At 38.1% G+C, this 18,715-nt stretch overlaps 1 protein-coding gene and 2 pseudogenes across 2 annotated transcripts; 2 read left to right on the top strand and 1 right to left on the bottom strand.

The window, feature by feature from the left end:
* The first annotated feature begins 215 nt into the window (after positions 1 to 215).
* LOC145716061 (olfactory receptor 51H1-like) lies at positions 216 to 3,181 on the top strand (annotated as a pseudogene). Its single transcript, XR_014138390.1, has 2 exons — positions 216 to 297; positions 377 to 3,181. The product of XR_014138390.1 is annotated as an olfactory receptor 51H1-like (transcript).
* A 5,371-nt stretch (positions 3,182 to 8,552) lies between these two features.
* On the top strand, positions 8,553 to 14,039 carry OR51T1 (olfactory receptor family 51 subfamily T member 1). The gene is given in 3 exon segments (XM_006732244.3): positions 8,553 to 10,536; positions 10,539 to 10,955; positions 12,492 to 14,039. Coding segments are annotated over 2 exon segments (1,035 nt in total). The 5' UTR covers positions 8,553 to 9,911; the 3' UTR covers positions 10,949 to 10,955; positions 12,492 to 14,039.
* A 2,542-nt stretch (positions 14,040 to 16,581) lies between these two features.
* On the bottom strand, positions 16,582 to 17,790 carry LOC102745635 (olfactory receptor 51A7-like; annotated as a pseudogene).
* Positions 17,791 to 18,715: the final 925 nt, after the last annotated feature.

Below are 18,715 nucleotides of genomic sequence, written 5' to 3'. Positions count from 1 at the left end.
GGTGGAGTTTACTAGAACAGCCTCACAGAAGTATGGAATGCGGAGAAGGGGAAGTCTCTATGGAGGGACAGGGAAACTTAAGTCCAGTTGAATTTTTAACATCAGGGATATTGACTTCACCAATCTGAAAAATGTTTGGACCTTGTCTTTTGGAATCCTCTATGTGTGGAATTAATTTCATTTCATTCATTTCATTTCTTACCAAAGAAGAAGACAGGGCCTGAGTATAAGACTGAAGGAGAAGAGTTGGAATATTTCTGAAAAGGAGCTAAAGCAACTCTACTCTGGCCCCTCTGGGTAAGGTTTTCTACTTTTTCCATAACAAATTACCACAAACATAGTGGCTTATAATACACATATAATTATTTTCTTACAGTTCTTAAAGTCAGAAGTCCAACAAGACCCTTACTGGGCTGAAATCAAGGCGTCAGCAAGTCTGCATCCCTTTCTGAAGACTCTAGGGAAAATTCTGTTCCACTGCCTTTTCCAGCTTCTAGAGGCTACCCATATTTCTTGGCTTTCTGTCCCCCTCCTTCACCTTCACCAGTCGTGCTTTCTCATGCTGCTATCTCTCTGGTTCTCTGTAGCTGGGAAAATTTCTTCAATTTTAAGGACTCATATGATTAGATTTGGCCTACCTTGGTAATCCAGGATAATCTCCTCATCTTGAGATCCTTAGCTTTAATCACATCTGCAAAATCTCTTTTGCTGTGTAAGCTAACATATTCATAGGTTTCAAGAATTAGGATTTGAACATCCTTGGAGACCTTTATTCTGCCTACCATAATGGGTCCTTCTAAAGTTTTTTGGCAGCCAGAGTAACTTCTCCCTCCATCACCTGCTGCAAGCTCAGGTCCTTTTAGTACCCACACACTCCCAGGAATGCAGAAGGTTAGAGCTTTACAGACCTTAAAGAGTATATTTCTTCCTCTGTCCCACATCATGCAGGTGGAAAATTGAGTCCCAATGAGCATAATGTCTAAATCACCACAATTTAAGATCACAGTCAAGATAAAGACACATACACACATCTGCATATCTGTGTTTATGAACAACCCTTATGTCTCATTTGTGCTTGCTAACATTTCCTTTCTGGTTATTGGCATCAGTGTCATTACCCACATAAATGTCCAATATAAAATTCTTTCTTAGCAAGGAAACAAGTCAGCTAACTCATTGATGTTTCTGGATGAATTATATCCCTATTGGATGCAGATGTTGATTGAAGTTTTTTCTTTTTTCTTTCTCCTAAGTATATTTTAGCATATAATGGTCATTGATTTATTGCCTCATGGGGTAGGACAATCAGTTTCTCTATCAGATTGTGAACATAAATGTATTAGAATAATATTGAAGTCACTCCTTATGGCTACTATCTCAATACTTATAGCCACTGATTCTAACTGAAGCTGTTTGACTTAATGAATTCTCTTTTTGCCCAGTCAGACCTTCATTCCACTATGTAACCGTTCAACCAAACTGCTGATAACCACCAGAACTTTACCATGACTGGGATTCTGGGAATGCCAGAGAAAGACTTCTGGATGACCTTGCCCCTTTGCCTTCTTTACAGTACCACGTTCTTAGGCAATGTCATCATCCTTGTTGTCATCAAGGTTGAGCAAAGTCTCCATGAGCCTATGTATTATTTTTGGCTATGCTAGCTGCCACTGACCTCAGCCTTTCACTATCTCCCATGCCCACCATGATTAGTGTTCACTGGTTCAACTGGCGCCCAATAACCCTTGATGCCTGCATCACTCAGATGTTCTTTATCCATACCTTTGGGGCAGTAGAATCAGGTGTTCTAGTTGTCATGGCCTTTGATTGCTTTGTGGCTATTCGCTTCCCTTTGCACTTACACTACCTTTCTCAGTCATGGAGTCATCGGCAAGATTGGAGCAATAGTCCTGCTATGAAGTGTGGGTGCAGTGTTCCCTGTGCCTTTCCTCATCAAAAGGCTACCTTTGTGCCACTCCAATATCCTTTCCCATGCATACTGCCTCCACCAGGATGTCATAAGGCTTGCCTGCGCTGACACCCGTGGCAATTGAATCTATGGCCTGCTGGCTGTGATCTTCATCATTGTACTGGGTGCCTTGATCCTTTCGATTTCTTACTTTCTAATCCTCCAGGCACTACTGGGTATTGCTTCCCAAGAACAGAGACTCAGGGCTCTCAACACCTGCTTCTCTCATATCTGTGCAGTATTGTTCTTCTATGTGCCTCTCATTGGCACGACTCTGATTCACCGCTTTGGGAAACATTTGTCACCAATAGTACACACTCTTATGGCCAATGTCTACCTTTTGCTTCCTCCTGTGCTCAATCCTATTGTGTACAGTGTTAGGACCAAGCAGATCTGGCAGCAGATTGTCCGAGTGTTCTGTGGGGACAGGATTGGCCCTTAATGGCATCTATGAGTTCTGTGTAGATGCAATCAAGTCAGGGAAGAGCATCAAATGTACCACTGTCCAATAGAATTTCCTGCAGTGATGGAAGTGTTCTAAATCTCTGTTGTTTAATGCATTAATTAAACTAGCCACACATAACTATTGAACACTTTAAACTTTGGTAGTACAACCAAGGAACTGAATATTTAAATTTTATTTTATTTTAATTAATTGAAATATAAATTTAAGTAGTGACATTAACTAGAAGCTACTGTATTGAATAGTACAAATCTAATGGGTTATAATATGCCTTTGTATAATGGTTTTGATGAAAGCAATAATTTATCTTAGGTAGCTTGATAGATATGAATTATCCTTAAAATGGTATGTAACAGTTTATCAACATTTTAAAAAAATTTTATTTCTTTAAGTTATCTCTACACCCTTGTGGGGCTTAAACTCACAACCCCAAGATCAAGAGTCACATAGTCTTGCAACTGAGCCAGTTAGGCACCCCACAGCTTATCAACATTTATGTACAATAAAATTCACTCTTTTTAGTATATGGTTCTAATCAACTTTTGACAAATACATAGAATCTTATAACCACCAGTGACACCAAGATATAGAATAAATACATCACTGTTCAAAATTCCCTCATGTTACCCCTTTGCATCCATACCCAATCCCTGGCAAGCTCTCATTTGTTTTCCACGCCTATAATTTCTCTTTTTTGAGTGTCGTGGACCCTGCAGTATGTAGTCTCCCATGTCTGGCTTCTTAGCATAATACATGTGAGATTCATTCATGTTGTGGTGTGTAGTGGTAGTTTATTCTTTTTTATTGCTGAACACTATTCCATTGTATGTCATTAACAATTTTTTCAAGAAAAATCCCCAGATTGTTTTTGCTCCATTATAGTCAATCTGGGTTGTTTTTGCTCCATTATAGTCACTCTGGAATTCAGACATTCCTGTTCTTTTGCCTTTTGTGTTTATATGTTCTTTGAGTATTTTTTAAAGATTTTTATTTATTTATTTGGCAGAGAGAGAGACAGCGAGAGAGAGAACCCAAGCAGGGGGAGTGGGGAGGGAGAAGCAGGCTCCTGGCTGAGCAGGGAGCCCAATGCAGGGCTCAATCCCAGAACCCTGGGATCATGACCTGAGTCGAAGGCAGACGCTTAATGACTGAGCCACCCAGGTGCCCGGTTCTTTGAGTATTTTTTATAAAAATAAAGTGTGTATGTACAATAGGCTGGAAGCAAGAGAGAAAAATATTAAAAAGAAAATGGCAGGTAAAGTATGAGAGCATGGTGCAGTCAATGTGCTGGAAGAATAGGAACTCCTACATATACGTTAGATTTTAATTTAGACTTAATTTTTGTCCAGAAAGCTTTTCTGACATGCCTTTCTTTACTTATGTTACAGTTTCTCATACTGCACCATAACTTACTAATAGTATATCTTCCCTGCTAGTCTATATACTTTATAAGAACAGGTACCCTTTTAACTTTATTTCAGTCTTTCCCAAGTACTTAATGTAGTTCAGAACATATGATGGACACTCAATATATAATTTTTTTGAATTAACAAATGAGTGAAAACTGTACTTTATCAAGATTGATTTCATGCTTCCAAACTTCTTTGTTTCATTTAATATTAGTAAGTTTCATTTGAAATTTCCAGAGTCATTCATTTTTGCTGGTGGGAACCAGTGGAAAGGGGTGGTATTTACATATAGATATGAACATTACTTACTGCATAATTTTATGGAGTTAATTAATCTCTCCAGATACTTGTTGGGATAGATATCTTCGCTCAGTGTGCCCAATAAACATATAAGAGTATGGACCAGAAAATGTTCAAGGAGGATTGGAAAGTCAGAGATTATTATACATGGTCAGAATTATTAATTCACGGCCTACTATGGAGAGGTGGATTCTGGTCAGAATAAGGCTTAAACCGGATGTGGGCATACAGTTGGGAAGCAAGCAATCTGTAGAATGGATGGATAGAGGAACATATATTACAACCATATTTTCTGAAGCTATAGTAGAAGCAGTTGACTATAGGAAGCAGTATAGCATGGAGTAAGAGCTTTAGAGTAAGTTAGACATGGACTTGAATGCCAACTCTGTAACTTGTTAACTTTTAAATGGGTAAAGTTATTCTAAACCTCTCTGAGTTTAAGTTTCCTCATCTGTGAAACAATAGAGAATAATACTTAACCCGTAAACTTGATAATGAATAAATACAACAATGCATTTAAAGGGTGTAGTGCAATTTTTAGCATGTATCATGACTTCATCAAGTGCTAGTTTAATTATGCTTAGAAGGGTAGGTGGGCTGCAAATGTGACTCAGTGAATAGGTTGGCTTCTTAGGAGGGGTTTCTGGGTAAGAGGAGAGACATGGGAATGGCCAGGGCACAATGAGACCTGTTAAGAATAGTACATACTGGAGCAGAGAACAGAGGGAGGACTTATCTGCACCTGATCCTGCTCTGACATTCAGGGAGCCTCCCTGGCTGAGACTCTGTAGCCTAAGGCAGGGTGAAGAGGAATGGTTGTAGTTATTGGACCAAAGCAGACAGTTTTAGAAGGTACCCATTACTGTCAGCCCCCAGGGCCAGGACTATGCTTACAGCTCCTGATGTATGGAGTTTGCTTGGGCCTGGGAGCAGGGTTTGAAGCTGTCAGGGAGATGTGTCTGAGCTGTTATAGAGGAACATATTCTTATGGGTCCCATAATTCTTGCTCCACCCAGTACACTCACTAATAAAGATAGCTCTTTGTTGCTTGGTGACTCTACTAATTTTCCTATAAAGCCCCCATTCTTGGGAGCTGGCTTAGTCCTTGCTTGGTGATGGGTCTGAAGAGAAGTTGGTGGTGTTTCCTGCTGATGTGAACAGGTAAGAAGAGTGTATAAATGGAAAGGGATAGAAGGCAAAGGGATGAAGGGGTGAGAAATGCTAGGAGAAAGAGGGAAGGGAGAAGAGCAATGAATGATGGGGGCTACATGTCAGCTGGGGTGAAGAAATGGAGGGATGTGATGGAGCCTGGATAAAACTGAGATAGGGAGACAGAGGACAGGAGGAAACAGAAGGATAAAGAGAAAAGATGAGACTCAGAACTCTCTTTTTTTTTTTTCAGTATATATATATATATATTATTATGTTATGTTAATCACCATACATTACATCATTAGTTTTTGATGTAGTGTTCCATGATTCATTGTTTGCGTATAACACCCAGTGCTCCATTCAGTACATGCCCTCTTTAATACCCATCACCAGAACTCTCTTATGGACAAGATCGTTCAGCTGTCAGTAAACCTTACTAATTGAAGCTGTCTATTATTCCAGATCCTACTTTAGTAGCTAACATTAGAAACACAAGAATGCCCAAACTTTTGAGGAACTCACCTTCCAGGCAGATAAAGAGGATTACATCTGCTTATATAAATTACTAATATCAGCCATGCCTCAATATTAAGAGTCAAATGAAAGGTCCAAGTATGAAGTGGTGCAGAGAAGCAGAGGCTTCTGGTGAACATATCCTGGAGCTGTCAGGGCAGGTTCCAGATTGTGAAGAGAATAGATTTCAGTGTTGAGAAATGACCAGAAGGTTTGGGATTGGTAGATAACATGGATTGCTTTTTACTGTTATTGATGCTGGACAGCAGGGATGTTGTCCTGTGGATCACTAAATTATTGAGTTGGGTGGATCTTATCCAAGTCATATAATCTAGGCTTTTGTATATGAATTGGTAGACATTACTTTCTGGCTATTCAGATGGAGAACTGAAAATAGAAAGCACTAGCCTGTTTTTCTGGTTAGTGGGCAGTGCAGAGAAAACCTTGATGAACTGAGGCACTGAACTTTATCCTACAACTGGTTCCAGAGTATATGAGTTCACTGGACCAGAGAGGAAGCCCTCTGCTCCTTCTCCTGTCCACATATCTACATTCCATAGGAAACATGTTCTCCAGCAGCAAAATGAGCCATTGTCTCCTCTCCTTCTACCCCCTCACATCATCCAGTGTCATCTTTTGGTCCTTTATGTGATACAATTCAAAGAACAGAAGATAACTGGAATCTGCTTTATGATCACCTTATCTCTCAATTACTCTTCCATTCCAAAACTCCTCTCTACATATAACAGCACAGAGAGATACACACAATATAAACATAGAAACATTCACACATATTTCTAAACACACATGGATGTCCCAAATATTCTTCTTTAAATAAGCCATGAGGACATTGTTTTCTCTTTTACTGATTTCTCATCTCTATTGCTCCTCTAAATCATATATACATATATATGATTATATACATATATATACAACAGAGTATAAATAATTCTTATATTTTAAAAGAAAGAAATCACACTGTCCAACTACTCAACTTTTCTCATAAGCTTAGCTTCTCTGAATAGTTTATGGTTTAATGAAAGATAATGGACCTTAGAATTAGTAAATCTGGTTTTGAATTTTGAATCTGTATCTATTTTACCTTTGCTATACTGTTTTATCTTGCTAGGCCACTTCCCTTTCTTTAAAATAGGATAAAAACATCTATACCCATTTTTCCTGGGATTATATAAAATTATATATAAGATGGCTAGTAAATGTTGACATATACAGAGGATCTTAATTCATCTCCTTTTCTCTTAACCTACCCTCCTTCTTCCAATCAGTGAGAGGATATTACTCTCCTTAGTTTCCCTAGTGGCTAGGCTCATCCTTCCCTCAAAATTTCCAGGCTCAATATATATTTCTCTCATCTAGTCTTTATCCATAGCTCTATCATCTGTCATTTATTTATCTACCCACCAATACATCTAATGTAAATTAGATTATTTGAGTTTTTATCATGTACCAATCACTAAGCTTGTCTCTAGAGAAAATACAAAGATGAACACATATGTTTTATATTCCCAGAGAGCCAGCATTCTAGAGGGAGAAAGAAATGTGATCAAGCAATAGAATTTTAGTGCTTTAAAAAAAAATACATAAAGTACTATTGAAGGAGAGTCAATAGATTGAGTGATTTGGTGTTGCAGAGAGATTCTTGGAAGGTTTTCACAGAGGAGATTCACTCTTTTTTTTTTTTAATGTTTAACAGTGGCTTTATTAGGTGAATGATTGAAAGCATTCAACATTAAATTCAATTTACTTCACATTAATGTTTGCAAAAACATTATTAGCAATTCTTAAATATTTCAAATCAACCAACTCAAGGACAGAAGGCATGCTTATAAGTCTTCTGAGGTGATGTGAAGACTGAAAGGAGCCTAGGACTTGAGTCCAGGTCTCTAACCACCCCTGCCATGGGTCACACTTACGATACTTCTGGCAGGATCAGGAAGGGGTCTGTACCTCTCAATCTTGAAGTTCCCTCATATGAGTTCACCAGTGATGACATAGTAATTGCTGGTTAGAGAGTCACTCTTAATATCTGTGTTCATCAGGTTGAGAAGAAGAAGAATGAAACAAAAATCTCAACAGCTTTCTGTTTTCCTGTCTTGCTAGTCTTCCCATGTGTCCCCATGTGGTAATAGCCCTTCATTAATATTTTGCCTTGGCTTCTGACACTATTTATTCCACTGAGTTGAGGGAGTTTTGAATGCAGAAACTGTTCTTTATTCATTTCTGTTTCCCTGGCCATCAGCAGTAACTGACATTAAAATAATCATTTAGAGTCTAAATGGCTGACATAAGTCAGCATGTTTGTAATCCATATCTCATTTGGCATTAGTTTTCCTGATTCTTAGTTTGTTTTTTTCAACCATGTATAATATAATAATATTAAATATTATGGCAGAAAAAGCAATTAGTCTTTTCTTTTGCCCTCTGGAGTAACAAGTCCTTTCTATCACCATCCTCAGTAGACTGGAGGAGGGGGAGAAAATAACCAACAATCCCTTATATTTATGTTTATGTTTATATAGCAACTGACAGGGCCTGGTACTAGCAAATTACTTGCATCCACTCAGACACAAGACAGCAAACCTACATACTGAAAAATAAGAATACTTATGGCTGGCCATATCCACACAACACATGGGCTGAGTATATCATTCCTTGCTAGCTCTTCATTGATGATTCAATGCCCTACGTACAAATTTTTTTTTTAAAGATTTTATTTATTTATTTGAGACAGAGAGAATGAGAGACAGAGAGCATGAGAGGGAGGAGGGTCAGAGGGAGAAGCAGACTCCCCGCTGAGCAGGGAGCCCGATGTGGGACTCGATCCCGGGACTCCAGGATCATGACCTGAGCCGAAGGCAGTTGCTTAACCAACTGAGCCACCCAGGTGCCCCCCTACGTACAGATTTTAAAATCAGTGATGATGGTACCAGCATTCAGTGAACAAGTCCTAAATAGAATTGCAATGGTCATCCTAAATATGGATTCCAGATTCTGCCTCCTTTATAACACCATCTCTCTTTTCTGTGCAGCTGCCCTTCTATGTACTTTCTCACTCAGTGAGCTACTTGATATTCCAACTTGTGATGTCACCTCAGCCTTCCATGTCCTGCAGTGATTCCCTTTTAGTTATTAGTCCCTACTTCCATCCCACCCATGCTTTTTACAAAGTCACTCATCACATGTTGCTGAGTGCTTCCCATGAATTTCATACTGGAGTTTTGTCTAGGCTTACCTACTTTGCCTAGCTTAGGATGCCTGAAATGTATTCCAGAATACTGTTTAGGATTTTTCACAGAATTCATTAGAGCAGTCTGCTCACAGTAAGTTGGTCCAAAGTCACATGCTAATTTTAACTATCCATGGAAAGGACAGAAACAAGTATCCCAAGATGTAAGATGAAGAAAAGGAGATCTAGACCTAGTTATTTTCAGTATACCTGGAAAAGTACATGGGGAAACAGAATTAAAACACAAGATAAATTCAAGTCCCATACACATGTGGAGTGGGGAAGGGAGAAATTATAGGGACTATTCCACTATAGGAAAAAGAACAAAGAAACCCTGATACCAAAAGGAGACTTCTAATAGAGTATACTAGGAGGGTGTGGCTGATGATAGAAGTACAAGGATACTTCTGGATACAATATCCCAGACCAGCTTCCAGCAAGGACATTATGGAGTATGCTATCACATGTGCCCAGTGGCTCTCATGTGCTTGTCCATTGTTTCCTAAGCAATTTATACAGCTTGGAGATTTAATGCAAAGACCCATCAATTGTAATTGTGGTTGTTGTTGTTTTGTTAGTGTGTGTGCATGTGTATGACATAAGCCTATAGGCATTTCCTACTTCAAGCCTCAGGACTAGTCTGGGCAGTAGGGTGGGGATGAGCCTAAAGAGATTGATGGTTATAGTTGGGAGAGGGTAGAGGAAGAAAAATGGGGCCAAGTTTTGATAAGAAAAATTCAATACTGTGGAATTATGTGATAGGTAACATAACTGGACTGGGGGCTTTGAATATAGAGAAACAACTGTGTAATTTGGGAAGAGTTTATAAATGAGTTAGAACTTGAAAAAAGGATCACTATGACAAACATTATCCTTGTTGTCTCTCTTTTCAGGGTGTGTTCTCAATTCACCATGGTAATTTTTAATAACACCACATCATCTTCCCCAAACTTCCTACTCACTGCATTTCCTGGGCTGGAACTTGCTCACGTTTGGATCTCCATCCCTGTCTGCTGTCTCTACATCATTGCCCTCTTGGGAAACAGCATGATTTTGTTTGTCATCGTCATTGAGAGGAGTCTCCACAAGCCTATGTACTATTTCCTCTCCATGCTGTCAACTGTTGATCTATGTCTGACCATCTCAACCCTTCCCACTGTGCTTGGGGTTCTCTGGTTTCATGCCCGGGAGATTAGCTTGAAAGCTTGCCTCATTCAAATGTTCTTTGTGCATGGCTTCTCCTTCCTGGAGTCCTCAGTGCTCGTAGCCATGGCCTTTGACCGCTTTATGGCTATCTGTAACCCACTGAAGTATGCCACTGTCTTCACAGACATGATAATCCTGGTGATTGGACTGGTCATCTGCCTGCGGCAAGTTATTTTCACCTTTCCCATGGTTCTAGTCTTGAAGAGTGTATCTTTCCATTCAGACAAAGAGCTTTCCCACCCATTTTGCTACCACCCAGATATGATCAAATACACATATCCCAGCCCTGGATCAACAATTTTTGGGGCATGTTTCTTCAGCTCTACCTGACTGGCACTGACTTGCTGTTCATTCTTTTCTCCTACGTTCTGATTCTCCGAACCGTCTTGAGAATCGTGGCCCCTAAGAAGCAACAAAAAGCTCTCAGCACTTGTGTCTGTCACATCTGTGCTGTCACTGTTTTCTATGTGCCCATGATCAGCCTGTCCTTTACACACCGCCTTCTCAGCTCCACCCCAAGAGTGGTCTGTAGCATTCTGGCCAATGTTTACTTGATTTTACCTCCTGTACTGAACCCTATCATTTATAGCTTGAAGACCAAGGCGATCCGCCAGGCTATGCTCCAGCTGCTCCAGTTTAAGGGCTCACGGTGCCCCAGTGTGAGGCATCTTAGAGGACGGTGGGATTGAAGGGGAGGTAAGTTACATTTAAGTAGGGAAGGGATTTGGGTCTGTGCCATCCTCAGGCATTTTGGTTACTAAGGCAGTTTCAATTAAGTCACTGGAGCAGAAAGAGGAGAATACATTTCCCCTAAACTTACTGAAGAGTTAAACAAAACAAAACAACACTATAGTTCAAAACCAAATTAATTGTGTTTGCCCCTCAAACATTTAAAACAATTACATGGAACTCCTGTGCACATTAAAAGCATGATAAGATCACTTTATTCTAGTTGAATAATTTAATTATCTGCTTAAAAATGGTAACTCTTTGACCAAAAATAAATGCACATTAAAAACAAAATAAGATCATTTTATTCTGGTTGAACAATTTAATTATCTGCTTAAAAATGATAATTCTTAGGCCAAAAATAAATGACTATAATTTTCTGTCTGCACTCAGATGACCAAAAATCATTTATTTCTGCGGTCAAATTTCCCAGGGGGCATCACAGATTTTTCCTTGAGCTGGTAAATGAAAGAGTTATGTGTGTGCAAAGACATGCACATTGCACTGTGTAATTTAACTAGGAAATTTTTGCACACTGGTTTCAGTTCCTAAAGTCACCTCTAGGGAGCCCCATCTCCTTACAGATGCACTCCCCGAACCTCTATCTTTTCTTGAATCTTTTCTCTCCTTAGCAAAGTGAAACTGTCACAGAACTAATTGCTACTTGTTATACCTCCAGTGCGCCCAATATCTAAAGTCACATATTGCCTTTCGTTATTTTTCCCATTGCCTAGATAATCTAATTACAGTTCTTGATTCTGATTCTGTAACACCTCTTCCGTGTCAGCTCTGCCTCAGGACAGCACCTTTTTTTCTATTTGCCCTTGTTTCTTGGGTAGTTAATTTTTTACCTATCTATTGGGCTTCTTGACCTTTTGGTGTACTTGTCATTGTAGAATTGCACAGTGACTTTGATGCTTCTTAGTAGGAAATCTTTGGAGTATCTTTCTTAACAATATTTGTTTTGTCAAGAAGTAACCTCACTATCGAGTTGATAGGATTTGGAATTTTCCTGTTTTCTTTCACATAGAGTTATGAAACTTTGTTCCACTCAGGATAATTCATGTCTGAGCACAGGAGAACAAGCAGATATTCTGATCTGAGCCACCTGTCTCCTTTCCCTATATCAACTTCCTACTCCTGGCAGACAGGGGATACCATTTCCAAACTCTGGTGTGTTTGCCCCGGCCTTCTGTTCAGCTTAAGCTAGTGTAATGCCTCAGGGTTGTAGGGCCTTTTTAGAGTATAGAAAATTCTGAATTCCAAGAGTTTTAGTTGAACAGTTGTAGAAATGTGCAAGCATTCTTCCAGTTTTATGATGGTCAATATTTAAGGCAGTCTGCTGCATTTGTGTTCATCTTTTTTTATTCCAAATGTGCTTTTCATATCTAGCTCAAAAGGCAACTCACCTGCTCAATACCAAAAACACTTTTATCAGTCTTCTTCATCCCCCTAGTAATTGTTTTTTTTTTTTTTTAAAGATTTTATTTATTTATTTGACAGACAGCGAGAGAGCACTAGCAGGAGGAGCAGTAGAAGGAGAGGGAGAAGCAGGCTCTGCACCGAGCAGGGAGCCCGATGCAGGACTTGATCCCGGGACTCCAGGATCATGACCTGAGCTGAAGGCAGTCGCTTAACCTACTGAGCCACCCAGGCGCCGCCCCCCCAGCAATTGTTAATAGGACATGAATTTGTTTTGTTGTTATTTCAAGGAATGTATTTAATATATTTGGAGGTTGTTCGGATTATAAATGTCATGTCTGATTATAAATGTCTGATTATAAATGTATACTTATACACACCTATATATAATATATATAATTAAAATTTTGTGATTAAAAAGATAACAAAAATCATTCACAATCTACTAATGAGAGATTTTATGATATATAAGTGAATCTTTTTTTAGTAGCCAACATATGTGTGCACACATACTTTTTTTTAAAGATTTATTTATTTATTTGAGAGAGAGAGCATATATGCAGGGGGCAGGGGCAGATGGGAGGAGGAGAGGGAATCCTCAAGCAGACTCCCCACTGAGCATGGAGTCCAACTCAGGGCTTGATCCCAGGACCCTGAGATGATGACCTGAGCAGAAATCAAGAGTTGAATGCTCAAATGACTGAGCTACCCAGGTACCCCTGCACACACATGCATTTATGAACTAGGATACTAGTGTATACTCAAAATGTATATCTTACTTATTTGCTTGATATTATTTATCATTTTCTGTTAATAATATATCAGATTTTTATATTAGACTTTATATTAGACTTACTTCCACTAGGAAGCTCTCTCCTTTGATTCTCCACTAAAATAGGCCAGTTACCAGTCTTTTATTTGCTTTCTTATATGTGTACTTAAACTTACCACACTTTCCTCAGTGAATTTAATTATTTATTTACTTGATCTCCCCACCACCAGACTGTAAGCTCCTTGATAGCAAGTCTAAATTTAAGTTTCATTTAATCCTTAACATCTAATACAATGCTTAGCAAATGCCACTTAGTTGTTGATGCTGTTTCATAGGTGAATAATATTTGTTATTATTTGTATATCATGGTTTATGTTATTTATTACTTAATATTTCAGTAGTTTACATATTTTTATCATAGAAAATAATCCTTGATATACATTATAAATAAATATTTGATCACACCTCTGATTATGTTCTTAGATTCCTAGAATATGAATTATTAAATTTAGAAAGAAGCAAAATAATGGTTTGGTGTAGTGCATGAGGTTGTAGGCTCTGGAAATGTACTACCTGGATTTATAAAGCTCCTAACACTTTATAGTTCTTTGTTTTTGGAAAAATTGTTGAACTTCTCAGAGCTTTAGCTTCTTAATCCATGAAACAGGAGGAAGTAATAAAATCTGCCTTCCCACATTCTTGCAAAAGTTAATTGAGTTTATACAAGTAAGTATATAGCCCAATGTCTGGTACCTGGTGAACATTGGATTATACTGTATGTTAATTAACTGGAATTTAAATAAAAACTTATCTTTGTACTTAATTCCTAATCTATTTTAGTTTATTTTTGTGTGTAATAAAAGATCACACACAAATATGGTTTCTAAAGTAGGTTGTAATTTTTTCTACCACTATTATTTGAATAACCTATTTTCAATGAGGTTCTGATATTCTTTAATTATATATTATTTTCATATCATTTAGAGTATATTGCAGTGTGTTTATTCTTCTTTGTTCTTCCCATTGATTTGTTGAGCAAACTACACACAATTTTATAGCTGTTTAATAAATTTCTCTATCTTATGAAACTATTTTACAATTGCTATTTATTTTTTTCTTATATTCCCAGTTGACAGTTGAAAATCTGTTTTAAAATTATTTTGGTACATTCTCAATGAAATATTACTGGAAGCTTGATTGGAAATGCATTAAACCTCTATTATAATTGAGGAAAACAGATTGTAGCCTATTCACTCTTATGATCCAGAAAAACATTTATTGACACCTTATGACTTGAGCAGTTCCTTCTTGTAAAGATCTGAATTTCTGAGTTGAGGGCAAATACTAAAGAATGGAAGATAAATATTCTGCCTTGTTTCTCTCATGACAACCTGTTTGCTTTTCCTTGTGGCTACACAGGACATGAACCATTTATCAGGGCAGCTTCTTTGACTTAAAATTTATAGTTATTCCTTACTAATTTTGGCAATAGTTTTTTTTTTTTTAATCATTTTAGATGTTCTGTATGCTTGTAATTTATTATCATATCCTGAATTGTCAAAGGTTTTTTTTTGTATGTGTGCCTGTTTTGTCTTTTTTTCTAAACAAGTTGGGAGATGTGTCAGACTACTATCCACATGTCATTTATATACAGTGTACAGGTCTGGAGATATGCCAACAAATTTGATGTATACAGTTTCTTTAAGGAAACAAAATATAAGTAAGAAAACAGACAGGTGAACTAAGAACATAATTGGAAACAACATGGGAGGAAGCCCAAAAGTTTGTCTTGACTAAACTATGGGCATCTAGACAAGGTCAGCTATTGAACAATAAGAACTCAGTTAAACTCACCAGGGACATAAAATGTATATGAATGTTTATTCATCAGAGAACAACTTCTTCAAAACTGGTTCTTTGGAACAAATAATACTATATGTGAGTTCAACTGAGGCAATAAAACATTGAAATTGATTACCAATAGTTTTTTTCCCAATTCACAGTACAAACTTTTTAAGGGTTTTGGTTGACTTATTCTAAATTTTATGTTTTATACCTCTGTCTACTATGAAGTACTCACAAATAAAAGATGAACAGGAAACAAATCAATTTTATAGAGCATATTGAGATAGCCAATCTAATTTAGTTGACTATTTTTTAAAAATGGAACCATATATGTATGAATATCATTTTATATTGCTTAATATATGGTCATATTTTCTGCTAGCTTGTTTAGTGTTATTGAATATATCATAGTTCAAAATACCAAGTGCTTAAACAAGCATGAGATCCATTATTTTAAAGTAGTAAAGAATATCAGTGTTTTATTTTTTTATTTTTTTTAAAGATTTTATTTATTTGACAGAGAGAGACACGGTGAGAGAGGGAACACAAGCAGGGGGAGTGGGAGAGGGAGAAGCAGACTTCCCGCAGAGCAGGGAGCCCGATGTGGGGCTCGATCCCAGGACCCTGGGATCATGACCTGAGCCGAAGACAGACGCTTAATGACTGAGCCACCCAGGCGCCCCAAGAATATCAGTGTTTTAAAAATTACTGAACTACTAGCTTTCTTGTCTTCTACCAATAGTAGAATTGTTCCTCTCTTCTCCTTTTAGTAACTATAATTTCTTGGAACCCTGTTGTAATATGGAGAAAAAATCTGGTCTGTCTTAAAGAATGTTATGAGAGAGCTTATTGTCATAATTCAAGGCTATGAAAGCTCTAACATAAAAGAGAATCACTGATTGTCTCTATTTGATTACTAAGGAAAGAGCAAAGAGGAAATTTTTAACCAATTTGCATTTGACAATACACTTCTTTCCTTAAATGGAAAATCAAGGATTGCATTAAATAGACTGAAGACCCCTCAACAGATACATGTCTGAAGTCTGCCTGAAAGAAATCCATAATTGGATTGGGGTAACATCCTTTAACTTCCAGTTCCTTTAGTATTCATTTTCTATAAGGGGGCACAAGCTCTACTCCCATGTGTATTTATCCTTGTGCTGTAATAAATAGTGTAACTAAAATTCCAAATCAGTATATTGATTCATGATTTTAATAGTATTGCAAAACTTCTCTCTCTCTCTGTGTCAAATAAATAAATAAATAAAAATCTTTAAAAAATAGTATTGCAAAACTATTCCATACTTACCTGTCAATGCCCATGTCAGTCCTAGGCTCACAGACCTCAGTGCCCAGCTCATATGTTGTAGTGATGATAAGAATGGTTAAGGAAGATAAGAATAAATATCCGTAATACTTTGCATAATAAATATCCATAATAAGAAAAAATATCCATAGTTGTTTTTATCTTGTTGTTAACTATCAGTGGCTATCTGAAATATATTATTTTATTCTCTGATCTTGGCTGACCTTGCCTTACTTTTTCCCATACCTTCATTTTAGATGTAATATTCCCCAAACCTTCTCATGAATTTGCCGTGTCTTCACACAGTATACAATGGGGTTCATCAGAGGTGGTACTAGCAAGAAAATGTCAGCAATGAGGATCATGACCACTGGGGACTTGTGCTTGCCAAAACGGTGCATGGAGGCCAAAGACAATGATGGGCACATAGAAGATGAGCACAGCACAGATGTGGGAGACACAGGTGTTGAGGGCCTTGAGCCGCTCCTTATGGGATCCAATGTCCATCACAGTCTTCAGGATGAATATGTAGGACACAGCAATGAACACACTGTCTGACATCATACAGAGGGCAATGAAGAAACCATAGAAAAAGTTGACCATGTTGTCGGAGCAGGCCAGCTTCATGACATCCTGGTGCAGACAATAAGAGTGAGAAAGAAGGCTTTTCCTACAATATGTCAATTTTTTGAGAGTGAAAGGAAATAGGAGCACTAAAAGCATGCTTTTAATGAGAAACACCAGGCCCATTTTGGCAACTCTGGCATTGGGAGAGGATAGAGCTATATCTCAGAGGGTTGTGTATGGCCAAAAAACGGTCAAAAGACATGACCAGGAGCACTGAAGACTCCATATCTGTGAATCCATGGATAAAGAATTCTGGAGCAGAACAGGCATTTGGAGAAATTCCTGTAGCATTGAAAACAAAGATCCTCAGCATAGTAGGGAGGGATGAGAGGGAAAGGCCCAGGTCAGAGACAGCCAGCATGGAGAGGAAATAGTACATGGGGGCATGGAGTGAGGGCTCTGTCCTGATCACAAAGAGGATGGTGCAATTGCCAAGGATGGCCACCAGGTACATGAGGCAGATGGGGACAGAGATCCAAACATGAACATGCTCCAGTGCTGGGATTCCAATCAGGAAGAAGGTGGTGATCTCAATTTTAGAGGAATTGAGAGTGTGCATGATGCATCAGTTGGAAAGTATTTATTCCCAGATCTGAAATGACACTTTCAACATAAGTCTATTATGCTCATTTCCTTCCTTTCAGCACTTTTGTCTGAGACATAAAGAAAATGCAATTTTGAGGGGCACCTGAGTGGCTCAGTCATTAAGCATCTGCCTTCGGCTCAGGTCATGATCCCAGGGCCCTGGGATCGAGCCCCGCATCGGGCTCCCTGCTCCACGGGAAGCCTGCTTCTCCCTCTCCCACTCCCCCTGCTTGTGTTCCCTCTCTAGCTGTGTCTCTTTCAGTCAAATAAATAAATAAAATCTTAAAAAAAAAAAAAAGGAAATGCAATTTTGAAAGACTCAGATCAAGAAATAAAAGAAGGAAGTATTTCTTCTGAACAAGCTATTGATAATAGAGTCAGATAATGTTAATCGGTAAGGAGAACCAAGAATATAGGAACTATCTTAACCAATCACATTTCTCCATAAAGTCCTCAGAAAAAAACACCTACATAAAGAGCAGTGACCTGCAAATAAATTCCCCCTTTTCTATTAGGATTTGCCCCTCCCCAACCCCAATCCAATGAAAAATTTTATACAGTTAGGCTGAACTTTTTGCTTGATTTAGAGTGAGCCCAGAATTAAAAAAAAAAAAAAGCTGGAAACTGCCAAAAGTAGATTTTTAAGAGAGCAGATACTAAGTGGTTTCTCCAATTTCTATAGTCTTTCCCTCCAAATGTTTTTCAGGCCAGGACTTGAGCTTCTAAAGCTGACCTTACTCACAAGCTCTCCACAGGAAGAGGTACAAAGAAAGGACAGAAAATAGGTTGTGTGTGCTTGACTGTTAACCCTCTCTTATAGTATAGTGGAAAATCCCATTTTCTTGTATGGAAGCAGATAGAATGGTCTTTAAAATGAGTAATCCATATCAGTGCTCTCCATCCATGAGCATGGGAGGAGAGAGACTTTCTTAGACTTGCTTTATAGGCCAACATATACTATCTCTCATAAACACAAAGTGACTCGGACTATAGGCCAGCCATGGTGGGTGGCAAGGTGAGAGACATAGTATGTTGTTGATGAGGGAGACTGGTATTCTCTCTTTTTTTTTTCTGACACCATAAGGTAAATAGATGTTCTACAACTGTAGTTTGTTTGTTTTTATAGACAACTGATCTCACTATGTACCTTTGAGAGTTTTCTCTTTTTTT

The sequence above is a fragment of the Leptonychotes weddellii genome, chromosome 11 (genome assembly GCF_054177405.1).
Source record: "Leptonychotes weddellii isolate Sample4059 chromosome 11, ASM5417740v2, whole genome shotgun sequence".
Taxonomy (NCBI): Eukaryota; Metazoa; Chordata; class Mammalia; order Carnivora; family Phocidae; genus Leptonychotes; species Leptonychotes weddellii.
Note: the sequence above shows the minus strand (reverse complement) of the source record. Positions and strands in the feature narration are given on the sequence as shown.